Consider the following 15748-nt stretch of genomic DNA (forward strand, 5'->3'; position numbering starts at 1 on the left):
TACCAGAGCATATCCATCTGCTGTTATGAGAGTTTACATGAAAGTGGAGATAAATATATACCCCCCACCCCCCACCCCTCACTCTCTCCGCCTGTCCATCAGTGTGCCGGGTCTGGCAGGCAGCAGGACAGGGGCTTAGGTGATGGGAGCCAGAGGCCCTGTGATAAGGCCATCTCTCCGCATGAGAGCTCATCAGAGCTGACAGTGAATACAAATTGGTGCCATTAGCCAGGAAGGGGGTTGGGGGTGGATGTTGGAGGGGTGGGACACTACAGTGGCTCCTAATTATAGAGCGGGTGAGCCCCCCCAGGTCGGCAAGGGGGGGAGTGGCAGGGCGGCAGAGTGCAGTAGTAACGAGGTGGCGACGGCGGCAAACAGCAAGGTGTCACGTCTCCCGCTGACACAGAGCGTCACGGCGGGGCTCTCTGGGCACGGCGAGGACAGACGCGGCGCTTAATGATGTGTGATATCTGAGCGCTTTTAGTGCGCATCCATTATGACGGATCACATTCAACGTGCACCGAGACAAGAGAGGGTCACCGCTTTTCCCTGGAGAGGGGGCTCACGGCAACAGAACACAAACAGCGTGCCGCGAAAGGCCGAGCGGATTCACTTTATTGTGGTTTAATGGCAGGTAAAGCATTAGAGGGGGACCACATGAAAGTCGCATAGAAACGGTCTGCACAATAATGACTGGGTTTCCAGTGCGCCTGACTAATCATATTGGTTCATAATTCATAAACTCAAAAGCTGACAAAGGTAGACAATTATAGGTTAGGTCAGGTTTTCTTCAGTGGTTTTCATTTTATTAGTATTTTAGCCAGTTTGCTTGGAGTATATTTGGTACATTCTTTCAAATATGATACATTCATTGTTTCTCGTTCTCGTTATATATTGGTATATATTTTGTACCTCATTTTGCGTTACTGTGACAAGGGGATAAATAAACGTTATCTCATGTCTTATATAGGATTGGACTTATTTCTCAAGCCTTGTATTCTTATTCTGACACTGCTTATAACACTTGTATATATCAATACATTTAATAGTACGCTGTAAATGCCTTCGAGGAAAATCCTCCATAGGTTTTATGTTGGGAAAGCTCCTTAATGAAATCTACTCTATTCCCACAGAATTTACATTATAATATATTTTTTTGTAGCTCCTAGAACAAGATAGCAACAGAAATCAAAGTCGCTTGTATTGATGCTGTCTGCATGTCTATAGTTTTTTGCTGGCACGCTGTTATGTCTATGACGTCTTACAAAGAGTCTGCCCCTCCGCCACACTGCAGTCATGCACTCAAAGGATGCAGCGAAGCTTTGAGCACATCACAATAGATTACCATTCCTCTGTGGGTCAGGCTCTTTGGCATTAACAGCAGGTCAGATCATATCTCTGGATCCTGTGACCTTGCATAGCTGTTATCTGCTCAATGACACGTCCTATCTGATGTGACACAGCGGCCCGAGCCTTTGGCCTGCTGTTCCCGTCCACCGCCCAAACCCAGTGACTAAGCCCGTGCGAGCAGCTGCTGCGTTTCCATGCCGTTCGACGTTCCTTTTCATTTAGCGGCCAGACCAACCTCATGCCCACTCTCCAGTAATCACACTGGCATTCTTTAACAGCTGTGTCACCTCTCCGCCGGCTTTGAAGCGTGCGCCTTGCACAAACCCAAATAACTCATGTAAATGTTTGACACGAAGACAAGTCGTGTTGAAAGAAGCGGTTTAGGAGCGAGGGAAAGTGCTGTGGGCCCCAATAGTCGCTGATTAGAAGTGGCTCCGCTAACAAGATAGCAGCGCAGGTGGTAGTCCAGGCCTCCAGCGGCAGGAAAGGCTTCTTTAATCTCCATCGTCATGTTAGTGTTCCCAGTGATTGCCCCTATATATTAGAGGCTTCCCTATCATGCAGATACAGGAAATAGGCGTGAGAAGGTTTTTCTAGTTTAAGATAAGAGAGAGAACACAGCTAGTGTCAGACGGAGGCATGTGGATATATGTCAAACCTAAGCTCAGTAACGTGTACTCATCTAAAAAGACACAATTACATTCTATGAAGGGTATAAATACTCAAAAATTTATGTAATAATATGTGGTTGTGCCTTTTTTTTATTTTGTTTTGCAGGATATTCTCTGAGTGAGAAGGATTGGCAGGTTTATAATAGATAAGTAAATAGAAATCTGTGAGAAGGCTCTCAGGCTAGGCAAGCCTTTCCAGGTCACACTGCAGATAACAGGAGTCCATGTGTTCAATCTCAGCCCTCATTCTTATGTTTGTCTCCACTTCACTGACAAACATCACAAACAAGGCAAGCAACTGTGCCCAAGAGAGTCAAATGCACCCTCATACGGCTCCACATGTGACACTTATGAATATTTCAGCGACAGAGACACGTTGAAGTGAATAAGAATTGTGTCAAGTCGAGCGCGTCTCTTACACCTGTGGCGCTGTCGCCCGTGGCCGTCTCCGCACCTTGTTAAAAAGTTGACCCGACTGCCAGCCAGGCAGCCTTTGCAGTTTTTTCCCCCAGAAAACTCTCTCTCTGAAGCTCTTTTGTGCGGCTCCATCGCTGCCGTCGCACTGAAGCGTGCCTCCTGAGAAGTAATAAGACTGTCTTAACTAGAGTTTTCCTCCTCTGCGTTGACAGCATTCAAAATATTTGGCCAGGATTCCTGACAAGTGCTGCCTTTGATGTGAGAGGGCGCGCTACCTCCCCCGCCCGCTCTTAAACACCCTAATTATCACTCCTGCCACTCCAGTGTGTGTGTGTGTGTGTGTGTGTGAACTAACACACCTCCATCTGACGGGTTGGAAACTGCCTCAGGACTCTGCTCAGGTAGTGCAGCTTGTTTGCGATGCGCCACGGGCTAATGGGGGTATTTCTGTCACTTTATTACACTCCCTTAGAACACTGAATTAAACACTACATATTTTAGTCTGGAGCTTTTTTCCGTTGAATCGATCATAGCTTGAAATTTTCCATCTCAAACACTTCACGCGGAGCTCGCTGCGGTCCTTGGACGGGAGGACAGGCTGATGCAGTGGCTGCACTTTCTAATTATCAGCCACACTTTCCACAATTGAAAACCACAGGGGCATGAACTGAGCGGATCACCGCTGCACACGGCTGCTCGTCCGTGCCGCTCACCGCCGCCTGCCTGTTCGCTGTTACAGAAGCAGACCACAAACTTTTGTTTCTTCCCATAACCATCCCCCATTCCACTTTGCTACTTCTGCACAGGAGATATTGCAGGTTTCAAGCAGCGACACGCTCTGCGCCGACACTGGCATTGGCCTTCACTTTTAATTTACCCAATTTGAAACCAGAGAAATATGCAGTGGGGCTGGAACACCCGTATCAGTTTCATGCAGAGGGCACGCACCACGCTGTCAGGTGCCAGGATCTGTATTTACCCCCTCTTAATTCTGTCTCTGTCAGTGTTTTGTTTAACCGCACAGTCAGAGTTTTTTCCGTGATCCAATCACTTACCCGGTGCTCCTCATGAATTTGCCGGGAAAAGTTATGAGTGGGATGGGCTGCTCGCTGGATGCACTAATCGTTCCTTAATGAGAGGAAGTTCTAATGTTACCTGCGGGGTAGGGCGCATTAACAGCCGAATATGATACATAAAATCCAGTCTCCTCTTTCCCCTGTGTGACGGCGTGGTGGGAAATCATTTCATATAAGGCGGCATCAACCGATGTGCTTTCTAATTTCTGGAGACGTGATCTGGAGAGCGAACTCCGTGCCACTTTTTCCTGTTCAAACGCATTTCCAAAGTAAACTCGGCCCGTTGGCTATTAATTTGAGACAAGGAGATATGCTATAACATGCAGGACAGCAGCAGCGGATATCACCGTCAGAAGCCAAGTATTCTTTCAAGGAGGAGGAGGAGGAGGAGGAGGAGGAGGAGGACTGGCTCAGCTTGACAGTGAGGCATGTCTCTCCCCTGTGTTTTTATACCTCATTTAACCAGGCAAGCTTATAAAAATACATTTATTCCACTAATAATTGTTTCAGGAAAGGGTTGCAGTAGGATGGTGGAACACATCCAGCACTTTTCAGTACAACACTCGTGTTGTACTTCAAGCTACTGACCGTCTAAAATCCCAAATTTGCAAACACACACGCGACGTTGTTGATTGCACACGAGAAGACAATTTTGCATTTAGCAGTCCAGTCTCCTTTAGTGAATGAAGGCTGCAATTACTCATTCACTTTAATCTCAGGAAATAAATCTAGTGATTGCAATGAAACTATATCAACCGATAAATACAAGAAACCATCTGTGTGCTTTTGCCATTTGGCTCACGTTTCAGTACTGAGTCATCTTCAGTGCGAGGACCATGTTTGTTGAGATTTGTCACTTGTGTCTGCATGTGGAGGAATAATAGAAGAAGCAGCCTCCCTTCCTCAGGTTGGTACTGTTAGACTGGTGGAACAGGTAGCGATGGTGTGCGAGAGGATTATGTGCTTTTGTTGAGGTTGCAGTCGGCGGAGTGTGACATCAGGATTATCTGGAGGCACCTGCACATGTGTCCAGGTGTGTCACATGAAAACGCCTCCATCCTAATAGCACAAAAATCACAAACATCTCTAACCATACGAACTGGACAATAAGCATGTTGTGCAGGCCCTTTTAATTTTCTTTGACAATGAATATATAATGCCTAGCCTCAGCTCCCCACAGTCGCATTTTAAACTTTCTAAATGGGACACATGCATGTTCTGCACCCCAGGGTTGTAGCTTGTGGCTATATTTATAGTTAGCAAATTTCTAAGCTATTTTTGACATAGTTTTGATAAATGGCATTGGATTTTGAAAGGCAGAATTGATTTGGGCCTTTTCTTTCCTGCAGGGAAGGTCACACACTGAATATTATTCTTTACTTACATTGTACATGCATTTTGTTAGTACTTTGTACTTTTTCAGTGGTTTGCCACATATTTTTTAAAATAAGTACTAGAGGGATGACAAGACACAGGTGAAACTCATGAGGGCAATCAAGCCAGGTGAAACCAATTAACAATCAAGGGACACAGACAGGAAAACCAGAACTTAACAAAATAAAACAGGAAACACAAGACATGACACAAACAGACATGACAAACCACAAGGAGACACAACAGACAGGAAACTAAGAAACCTGACAAAATAAAACAGGAAACTTCAAAACATGATCACAAAATAAAAGACAGACATAAACCATGATATGACAGTTTTTGACAGATTCAGTTGTAGAGGTGAATGATGAAAACTTTCTTTAACCCTTTCTTCAAAGCTCATTGTTTGAATTACCATAACTCACAATAGTTTGCCTTATTGACAAAACTCAAAGTGTGGCTGAACTTTGTACTTTGTGCTTTTGTCGGGAAGACTTTCCTCCAAACAACTCTCTCTTCCTTACCATAATGGCAGCTTTTCTTTTCTGAAAGCACAACTCCCCAGTGTTCAGCCACACTTGAATTTTGTCCATCGGTGAGTTATGGTAATTCAAATACCACACGCTTTTTTTTTTTATCCATGGGCGGATGTTTAAGTCTTAAAGGGTTAAGTCCGGTTCTTACCAATCCAATGACCTGGTAATGACATTAAACTAAGATGCCTTCAGGACTCATCCAGCTCTGTTCTCAAACACCGGTGACGACCTTTCCTGCGGTCAGAGTAGAGTGTTGAGTTGTGGGAACAGGCAGTGGGCTGTGTAAGCCGACAGTACCTCGAGATGCTGGGAGAGAGGAGAGGATTGTCTGTGTTCAGCAGACTGGAGAGCGTGGACCGGATCGCCACTCAGAAGTAGGCTGAGAGGTCCAAGTTCACTCCTGTGTAATCATTTAACTTTCTGTGTATCGCTACCCCTGCATTACATGAACAGGAAAGAATGAACATAAGACAAACTGGGATGAAACCACTTGTGTTTGTTTAGCATGCAGGTGTAGGCGTGTTACTGTAAAAGTGAATGAGGAGTAGGAGAGACATTGAGTGTGGGGATCAGGTTCCTTCACTGGTTTACTTTCACCTCTAATAGGCCCATTGCCATTCCACAGGACTGAAACCGTGTGTTCCCGAAACAAAGCCCCCGCTGTGTGTGTGCAGACCCCCCAGAGCGAACCTAAGCCATACACGCAGTAATGGGCTACTTTAAGAGTTTATCTGGCTCGGATAGGCACACTCATACTCTGCTCCCAGCCCTTAAATCTCCAGGATCAAGTCGGTTTGTGGATAATGCTGTCATGCCCTAATGTGGCTGACAAAGAGCACAGTAGTTGAGCCTTTCCTGTTGGAAATTGTACTCCTCCTGCAAATTTTTAGCCAAGTCAGGAAAACAGTGGCTTCCGTGTGCAGTCTGATATGTCTGAGCTCACTGTAATGTGACTGGTCGAATAGGATCATTTGCAAATTTGATTTACCTTTGTTATTGCTTTGAAACTTAGCAAACGCAAGCTTCCGCTTCCATCAGGGAACTACAGCAAACCTGAACCGAGTCCTCATCCATTATTTCTCTATCTTTTTAAATGGGCATCAAAAAAAAAAGGCCTCTCCACTGCCTCATTCTTGATCTGTCTTGCCTCTCTGCATGCCTTTCCAAGGCGATTGTGTCTGGGCGTTTGCCTGGCACCAGGCCTCGGCCCAGCGACCTGCTGGGGAGCCTGACCTCCGGGGTACGGTAGCAGCAGAGCTCAGTCTGCTGCCATTATACTTCCTCTTTCAACATTTCACACAAACACAGTGCCACGTCCAACTGCCAGAGGCAACGACTGACTTTGGGACTGATAAACTAGAGAAACATGCCTAATAGCTGGTATTTTTTGGTACCAGATTTCAGTGGGCCTGAGCTGCATTACTTCAACAAGTTCTGATTTAGTCATAGTGAACTTGGGATCAGATTTCTTCCACGCCACCATCATCCAACAGGCGTTGCTCTGAGTGGCGTAGTCTACATTTCAAGCTGATGTAAGGGATAAGGTGTAATGAAAGGCATTCCATTAAAGCACATTTTTCATGTTTTAGCCACGACAAAGAATTTAGACACGCCATGGAGTACATTTAGACCAGGCTGCGTGTGTATCATCAGGAGAGATTAGATTACACATGTGTTTGTTTCTTAACGTGCAGCGCTCCGTAGGGCGTGTTTTTGCTTTGCGCCGTTCGCATTCCCTCTTCACCTGACAGATGGTCCTATCCAGCTTTCTCTCTGACAACAAACACATGCTGGGGAGTTGCTGACAACCTGCTTCAGGAAGAGCTTGGACTGGCCCTGGGAATGTTTGTGTGTGTGTGTGTGTGTGTGTATAATGCATTTTTGTCCAGTGTGTTTCACTCTGTGCGCACACAGACACACAGCTAGAGTGTACAGGGACTCATCATTCAACTTAAGACTCCAACACAAATAATCACAGGGTCTGACCACATGTCGCAGCTCCTCCGCACAGGACTCTGGCAGCTGCCAATCACTCTGCTGACCTGTAAACATTCCTTTGGTGGGCACATTTATTAAATCAAACTATACAAATATAGAAAATCTAATGCTATTAATCTTTGCTTATTGACGTAACTGCTTGTTAAATTTAGATCTGGCTGGAAAGACGGGTAATATCAGATTCCACAGGGAGTCTGTTTGAAAAGGTCTCTAGATGGTGTTTATTTTAAGGCCCAGTGGTGGACATGTTGATGGCTTTGCATGCTTGGGTGTCCAGACCTCTTCCTCAGAAACACCTAACAACCGCACAGGAATGTTCGTCAGTAACTTCAAACACACATAACACGACTGCACAAACAGAGCTTGCCCAGAAACATGTTCAAACCTCGAAATGGCCTGACACTGCACCTTGGCTGCATTTCACGCTTCACTCCTAATAATTGTAATTATACGCTGGTGTCTGATATGATGTATGTAAACAGTACAATGTAGCTAAGTATACATGACAGTTTATCTTAAGGTTTCCCTTCGCCGCATTTCGGTCTGCTAAACCAACACGAAAGAACTCAAGAGTAACCTCAAAGTTTGGCTCTCAGTTCCATTTTTTTTTGTGGTCTATTGGTTGTAGAATCAAGTTAAACAATGTAACGGGGCTTTCCTACTGTTTGAGTGAAACCTCCGTGTTTGTCCTGCAATATGTGAATACCACCCTCTAATGCCTCTCCCGTATAGATCGCTAAGGAGTGTGTTTGTCTATGGTGGGGCGTGGGGCCTTTGCTGTCTTAGCAGTGGCCTCTTTGCTCTGCCTGTACGTGGCTGCTGAACCCAGAAGAACATATCAAACAAACACTCCAGCACATAGCTGTGGGGAGATTGGGTTTCTCTCGACATGAGAGGACGTGTCGACTTCATTGTGTGACCAAAGGCTCATACTCATTTGACCTTCGGAGAATGGTGTCCAAGCAGGGATGGAAGAGTTTACAGGCACCAACATCCTGCATGCTCACTTTACCCTACTATGTGAATATGGACTCAAGTATCTAGCTGTCAGACTAGTGTGTCTTAGTTCCCTGTCTTCTGGGTGGAAAGCAAAGTAGTCGTAGTAAAAAGTAGTAGTCAAAGGCTGCCACTGACGAAAGACTTCCTAGGCCTTTTGATCCACTCAGGGGGTATTAAGCCATCAACACTGTGTGACAGACACTCAGTAGCACTTGTCTCTAATGTGCGGTGTTACGTTTCAGCAATGTTGGTGGAAAACCATCAGATAAGTCCACACGGTATGCAGTAGTGGCGTGAGGAATGTTGCGCATGGATGTGTGTGTCTAAATGTGCATATGAGACTGCAGCTGTCTTTAATGGGTACATTTGTCTCCGTGCAGAACTGAGATCCACTGGCACTGCACATCACTTCGCCTACCTCCTCAACACATCCGACTACAGGATCCTTCGCATGGATGAGGACCATGATCGCATGTACGTCGGCAGCAAGGACCACATCCTGTCCCTGGACCTCCACGACATCAACAAAGATCCACATATTGTAAGACCTTTCCCATGCCTCCACTCACCCTGAACCCTTACCACTAAAACGGGCTGTTACACTGGGAAGAAACATGCGCCTTTACCTCAGCACCCATGGCAATAGCCCCCAGAGCAAAATATTGCCCCAACAGCCATTTTAATCCATCCACATCTAGTTTTTGTTGGAGTGCAGTTTTTTATGTTTGCAGTCCATTAAAACACTGGAACTGGGTTACGGCAATCCCAACAGGACTCATATTAGTCGGGGTGGATATCCCCTTTGCATTTTTAGGCCAAAGAATCCAATAAATGCCAGTGATGCATAACCGGTTGGACTGTAGCTGCAAAATGTCCTCTGTTTCCCCCTTGCAGATCCACTGGCCAGTGTCCGAACGAAGAAGGATGGAGTGCCTTGTGAGCGGGAAAGATGCCAATGTAAGTATGCCTGCTGACAGCACTCATAACCACAGCAGGCATGTTCAGCTGGAGCGATTTTTATCAACTTGATAGCTTGATAAAAGAGTTTCTTTCTAAATGCATTGCATTGAAAACACTCCCTCCATTGTTCTTACTGGTTTAATGTGGAGAACCTGGTAAAATGGCGTTCACCTGTACTTGGCCCAGTTAAACACTGGTTCCCTTTCTGTCTAGCCACATAGACAGGAATGAATTTCAGCAGAAAAGCCTCAGTCTCCCCATCCTCCTGTCTGCCAGGCTGGGGAGGGGAGCACAATACCAGTGGCGGAGAATTTGATTTATTACCCAAATATATATATATATATAGAAGCACAGTATTACTGGCATGTTTTTAAATGAGTCACTCGGCTTTCAGGGAAATCTGCGGAAGGTGCACCAGCAAAATTTGACAATGAATTGCTTTTCATTCGGAAGGCTGTGTGTGTTTCCTTTCAGGAGGAGTGTGCAAACTTTATCCGTCTGATCGAACCATGGAACCGAACTCAACTCTATGTCTGTGGGACTGGCGCTTACAATCCAGTCTGCACCTTTGTAAACCGCGGACGCAAACCTCAGGTTAGTACGGAATATAAAGAACGTGGAGGTGGTCATAGGAGACTCAAACAGCTTTCTCCATCCATATCATGAATGGCATAGCTTGCAGCTCCCTTTTCTTTCTCTTACCCTCAATCCACCTTACTCCAGGCTCCCTTTATATTGATTTTTCTCCATCATTAAGCCTGCTCATGGTGCCATGCGTCCCCATATGGCAAAGCAGCCAGCACACCAGCCTCCGCAGCACACAGCTGTTGTCCCCAGTGTGCTGTTAGAGCTTCTCTGTTTAGTCTCAAACTTTAATGGGACCTCTTGAATTTCCTAAACCGAGCCAGGCATCACTACCTCGCCATACTCCCCTTTAACACCTCACTCTTCTTTAAATATCACACTTGTTCCCTAATTATGACCTGGGGACTTTTATAGGAGGCCATAAATAAAAAGTAAATTTCCCATTGAAGGCTCCCTCGAGATCATAGAGAACTTGCAGCGGCAGGCATGGCTCGCATGAGTCCCTTGTTGCGTACGGTTCCTACATGACCCCTTACTAACAAAGGGCTTCCATCCCGTCATTTACCTATCCATCCACCCCTTCATGCGTCCAACCAGGCCACCCGCCAACCTCTACCATGTGAGACGTTGGGTAATTGGGAGAGGGAGCTCCCATTATGGGGTGCAAGTGGAATGTTCCAGTTCTAGTCCATTAATGAGAGGGTTGTTATTTTCTCACTCACACTGAACAGACAGGTCCGAGTCGTACCCCCGTGAACACGTTTCTCAGCTGGACTGGGGAGTTGACCGTGGCTGCAAAAGCATGAAATGATACACTATGCACTGATGCATGCATACACATATCATGATACACATAAGAGAGCTTTTTTATTATTATTATTTATTCAGACAGACTGTCATTTGATAACACCGCTGCAGGGTATATTCCTAATGTGTCTCCTACTTAAAAAATGAGCCTTGTAGTTTTGTAAAGTGTAATAGCTAAATGTTTTGCTTGGGCAGCAGCTTTTAGGGGTCTGTGCAGTATGTATCATGCTGTGAGAGCCTTTATTGACTCAGCCACAGGATAGAGAACTATTATTGTTGCCTTTTCCACCATCTGGTCAAATAAAGCTATGCACATTCCCTGCAAAGTCTTTCACACACACACACACACACACACATCTATACATATTTTCCTCACGCCCTTGCATTATATTGACTTCCAGAGGTTTGGTTGTCCGAAGTTTTTTCATGTCTGGAAGTCAAGACGAGCTCATGCAATCTGCAACAGGGTCAGGAAGGGCCTTGATCTTTCGTCTTCAGTGGCGTAACATCCAGACTGTATTGCTGTTTCCTGTTTTAGACATCCATGTATCTGCAGATGGCCCAGGCCAGAGGAAGGGCTAGCCGCGCAGCTGAAGCCAGCGCGGTGCACGAGACACTTGGACTTAAGGTGCGATGTGGGCCCTGTCTGCACCACAGCCCTGCATACTGCCTGGGCTTGCGGTCACCAGCGGCATGCTCCCTGTCTTTTTGTCAGAGCACATTTCGCCAACACCATCTTTAACTCGACCTCCATTCATTTATCTGCCTAACATTTGGCATGCCTCTTTGTCAGTCCGTGCACAACCTTGGAGTTTTTTTCCTAGTTTGGAAATGCATTTCGTTTCATGTCATTTTGTCTCCTCCATGTTTCATTCATATTTTCTTTGTGTCTCACTGTCTGAGCACCCTTTTCTTAATCGTCATTGTCCTCGTGGCGCTTTGCATCTGTGCTAAATGCCATGTTTTGCATGAGAGCTGAGTTACCAAGTGGAAATGGCTTATCAAGCTGCTAAAACATCACAAGGCACAGATTTAATTAAACAGGCTTTCACCGCGGCTCAATGCATGACATATTAATTTTAATTTTGCATACATTTAGCTGTGCCCACGAACGACAGACCTGAGCCATTCATCTTGCTTATCTGAGACAATGCAGTGTGTCCCACCCATCAGCCCTCCACTACACAAAGTCCTCCACCGTCTGTAGGAATGTGGTACAGACTCTCCCACACTGGCGGCAGGACTAGTCAGCATCTGACCCACTCCCACAGCAGACTCTGTTAGCCCAGAGCAAACACCAGCCATCTGTAGCCAACTAGCTATGTGCAAAGGAAATACAAGATCCACATACTTGAACATGTCCTCACTGCTTGAGCTCTCTAAGCACTCTAAAACACAGAAATGGACCTTTGAAGGGCGTTAGGGCTTTACATGAAGTGGGATACTTTGAAAATGTTTCAACTATTCTAGTCTGGTGGGGTTTTGTTTTTCTACAGATGTTGAAACTTTTCAGAAGGGTCATATTTTATGGCACGGTTGTGAAAACCCATTCAGGGCACAGCTTTCCTCTGGCACACATAAATGTTTGTGACCTTTTTTTTTTTTTTTTTACACATCACTGTCTGGCATAGCTGCGGGTGAGCTGCCAGCACCTTCTTATTTTCACGAGTGGTGATTTTAATCAGAGATGAGCAGGGAATAGCCAAGGAGTGTGTGAATGATCCAATGAAGTGGGTTTGGCAGAGTGCCATAGTCGCTCTGCTGCTTTAGTGCTGATGGACAGTGACAGAGACGACTCCATCAGAGTGAAAAATGGGGCCTGGACATGCTATGGTCTGTGAGGCGGAGCTACAGGACATGTCATTACATGCCACTGTTTCATTTTCCCCACTCTCATATGCAAATTCCTGCCAATCACCGCTCAGTGCTTGCGTGCTGCGGTGCCACATGCAGCGAGCGTCAGTCATCCGGCCTCCATCCTATGCTTGTTTTTTTAACCGCGCTAGATTACAGGTGTCAGCCATCGGCTTGAGCACCCATAGGCACCAGGAAACCGAGAGATGTTTGGCATGCAGCTTGTTATGCCAAGAGAAGCAGCCACACGACACAGTGTTTTCTGCAGCAGAATGGCATGGAGATGGATTAGGAATTCCTCACTTTCCCTGCATGTATTTTTCCGTATGAACTTACGCTCATTATTCTAATACTTCATCCCCCCATCAGGCCCTATAGGTCCCACTGGAGTCAGAGGCAGCACATATGCTTCCTCATTTTCCCTCCTCTAGGGGAATCACGGTGACAAGATGAAGAGTGCTGAATTTATTGCCATCTCCATTTCAGGAAGAAATATTCCATTTGGAGCCGGGCAAGGTGGAATCTGGGAAAGGGAAGTGCTCCTATGACCCGAAACTCAACAGCGTGTCAGCTTTGATCAGTGAGTATCATCTGGGTTTGGTCATGTGAGAGGAAACGATGCAGTCCAATCCGGCTGCTAACAGCGTCTCATATGGAATCTTCATCTTTTACAGCATCTCCGCTTTATGCGCAGTATATGTTCATCATTCTGCTGCACAGAAATGTGAATAAATGCCTTTGGCATACTTGTCTAAAAGTATTTATAGTTAGCCGGCGATGCCTGGAAGGCCAGGTCATGTGTCTGCTCGATTCTGTGCCTATTTCCCACAGTCAGCAGCTTAGCCTAATGAGCCTAATCATTAGATCCTAAGGAATTTTTCCTTGCTAGGGTGGAAATGGACAATAATACGTGCCTATTAATATGTCAATCCTGCCCTAAGAAATCAGAGGCGTCGAATCAAAACACTTGAGACATGTTGGAAGACATTGTGCTCATATTGCCATTTGCTCTAGTAAATGTATGAATTTACCAGGACTTGATTGTGGTTATAACAGATCGAAAAAAAGTCAGTGGACCAGCATATCACCTGAAGGATTATCCGCTTTTGCTTTCAATGAGTATCAGTAAATGTAACACGCCGTGTCAGCGAGGACACACAACCTTCTAATGTGTCGTGGCACTCATGAACTCAGCGTCCTCTGTCTCTCTGCCCAAGGTCACTTAGTTAGGTCCAGGCCACACAGTTGCCACCAGTGAAAGGCGATCTTCTCTCTGCGGGGCGAGACAGCGGGTGTAAATCACTGCCACCGCGTTCCCACATTAGCACAGTGCCAGCTGACCAGTATGGAGCCAGTGCTGTCGTCCAAGATGGATTTACCTCCCGCCTCCGCCAGTTAGCATCATACAAGGGATGCTGTTGTTAGTATTGATAAGGATTGAGAACCCCGCGCCACAACAATAGATTTGCCATTGACCACAGACTGCTGTGCTCTCCACCACATTAGACGTCTCATCATCCGTGGACGTTTTAATGATGTGTCATCAATCTCGCTACAGCACTGCCGGGGACCATAACATTGAGCATAATGGTGGTAGAGTGGTGTTTCTATTGCCTGCTGTGACTGCATCTCAGAGAGCTCTGACAGTCACACCTGCTCTCCAGTGGGGCCCATGCAGCAGCTGGAAGACCAACACCTTGCCTTCCTGCGGTTTAACAATTCTGTTGTGTACATTTGTCAGTCTGCACACATGGATGTGCTCATGCTTTATGCCTTTATGAAGTGTGTGCGAAGGCTGTTGCAGGAAGCCTGAGCGCTGCTGGTATTTTATGTGGCCCTTAATTTCCTTAACAGAGCAGCATAATTCAGGAGGATAAATATGCTCATTTATTTGAGAACGAGAAGATTAGATTCAGTTAAACACAGTGTTCACTGTGGTTTATGTCGCATCAACACACAATATATCATCTAATGTGTGTTAATCAAGAGCAGAAACTAGTCCTCAGCAAACACAGTGTTTGTTATTAATGTTTGGCTGTTCTTCGTGAAACCCACCTGTTTTAGCTGTAATTGAATTTAATATTTGTCACATGCTTGTAGAGATCTGGATCTTCTCTGGTGGGCTTGGCATTGAGTGGCACATGCAGGGAGCCAGAAGGGATAAAAATAACATTGTTGGTTTGGAATCTGGAATTGACCACAAGAAAAACTGAATAAAAGCTGCAACACGTCCTTCAAATGACAGTACGCTCTCGTGAAATTATAATCAGACAATTATTAGGGAACAATTGAGGTGACACCTTGTTTCGCAGCCATTTAAATGTCTTTGAACTTGTCCTGATCACTCACTCGCATAAATGAATACAAATGTGTATTTTGTTTAAGCCAAGCTCTTGAACTGTGGAACGAAGAGCCCTGAGATGGTTCTAAATATACTTTGTGAAATAAAACACTGCGTTTTGTGCCAAGGGCGGTGCTGGAATAATGTCAGATTGAAGGAATTTGACTAAACTCAAGTGTTTTCTCTCTTTCTCAGATGGTGAACTGTATGCTGGGGTCTATGTTGACTTTATGGGAACGGACTCTGCCATTTTCCGTACTTTGGGGACAAAGACTGCCATGCGAACCGATCAGTACAACTCCAGATGGCTGAACGGTAACGGTCCCATGTAGCCTGTGAATGATGACCAAAGCTTTCGAGCATGACTTCTCGATACACAACCCTAACAGGGGCGCGAGTGAAAAATGAAGCAGAAACGTAAAAAACCTGGTGTTTGTATATATTTAGAAGCCCCCCAGCGAGTGATAAACAGGAAGCATTGAAAGTTTAGGAAAGATTTCAGCCAGATGTTTCTAAACACCTCACAATCTCTTCTCCCTCGCAGATCCCACTTTCATCCACGTGCACCTCATCCCCGACAGCGCCGAAAGGAATGACGACAAGTTGTATTTCTTCTTCCGGGAGAAGTCCTCCGAGATGGGCCAGAGCCCCGTGACCCAGTCCCGTATAGGACGCATATGCCTGGTGTGTACACAGCGAGAAGCATGTTTGTTTTAGTTTATCATAATGAAAAGAAAACCTGCAGCATTCACACAAAAAAAGGGTAGAAGTGTCCCAAGT

General features: G+C 45.7%; 1 protein-coding gene across 4 annotated transcripts in view; it reads left to right on the forward strand.

The window, feature by feature from the left end:
- Window positions 1-15748, forward strand: part of LOC125006756 (semaphorin-3F-like) — a 56730-nt gene that overhangs the window by 26291 nt on the left and 14691 nt on the right. For 2 of the 4 annotated variants that reach the window (XM_047583096.1, XM_047583095.1), the window contains exons 3-9: window positions 8802-8962; window positions 9316-9378; window positions 9856-9975; window positions 11312-11401; window positions 13114-13207; window positions 15164-15283; window positions 15513-15652. In XM_047583096.1, coding sequence (XP_047439052.1) covers window positions 8802-8962; window positions 9316-9378; window positions 9856-9975; window positions 11312-11401; window positions 13114-13207; window positions 15164-15283; window positions 15513-15652 — 788 coding nt within the window. The remainder of the gene's footprint in view (window positions 1-8801; window positions 8963-9315; window positions 9379-9855; window positions 9976-11311; window positions 11402-13113; window positions 13208-15163; window positions 15284-15512; window positions 15653-15748) is intronic. The other 2 variants (XM_047583098.1, XM_047583097.1) reach the window with 1 other exon arrangement.

The sequence above is a fragment of the Mugil cephalus genome, chromosome 4 (assembly GCF_022458985.1).
Source record: "Mugil cephalus isolate CIBA_MC_2020 chromosome 4, CIBA_Mcephalus_1.1, whole genome shotgun sequence".
In the NCBI taxonomy this organism is placed as follows: Eukaryota; Metazoa; Chordata; class Actinopteri; order Mugiliformes; family Mugilidae; genus Mugil; species Mugil cephalus.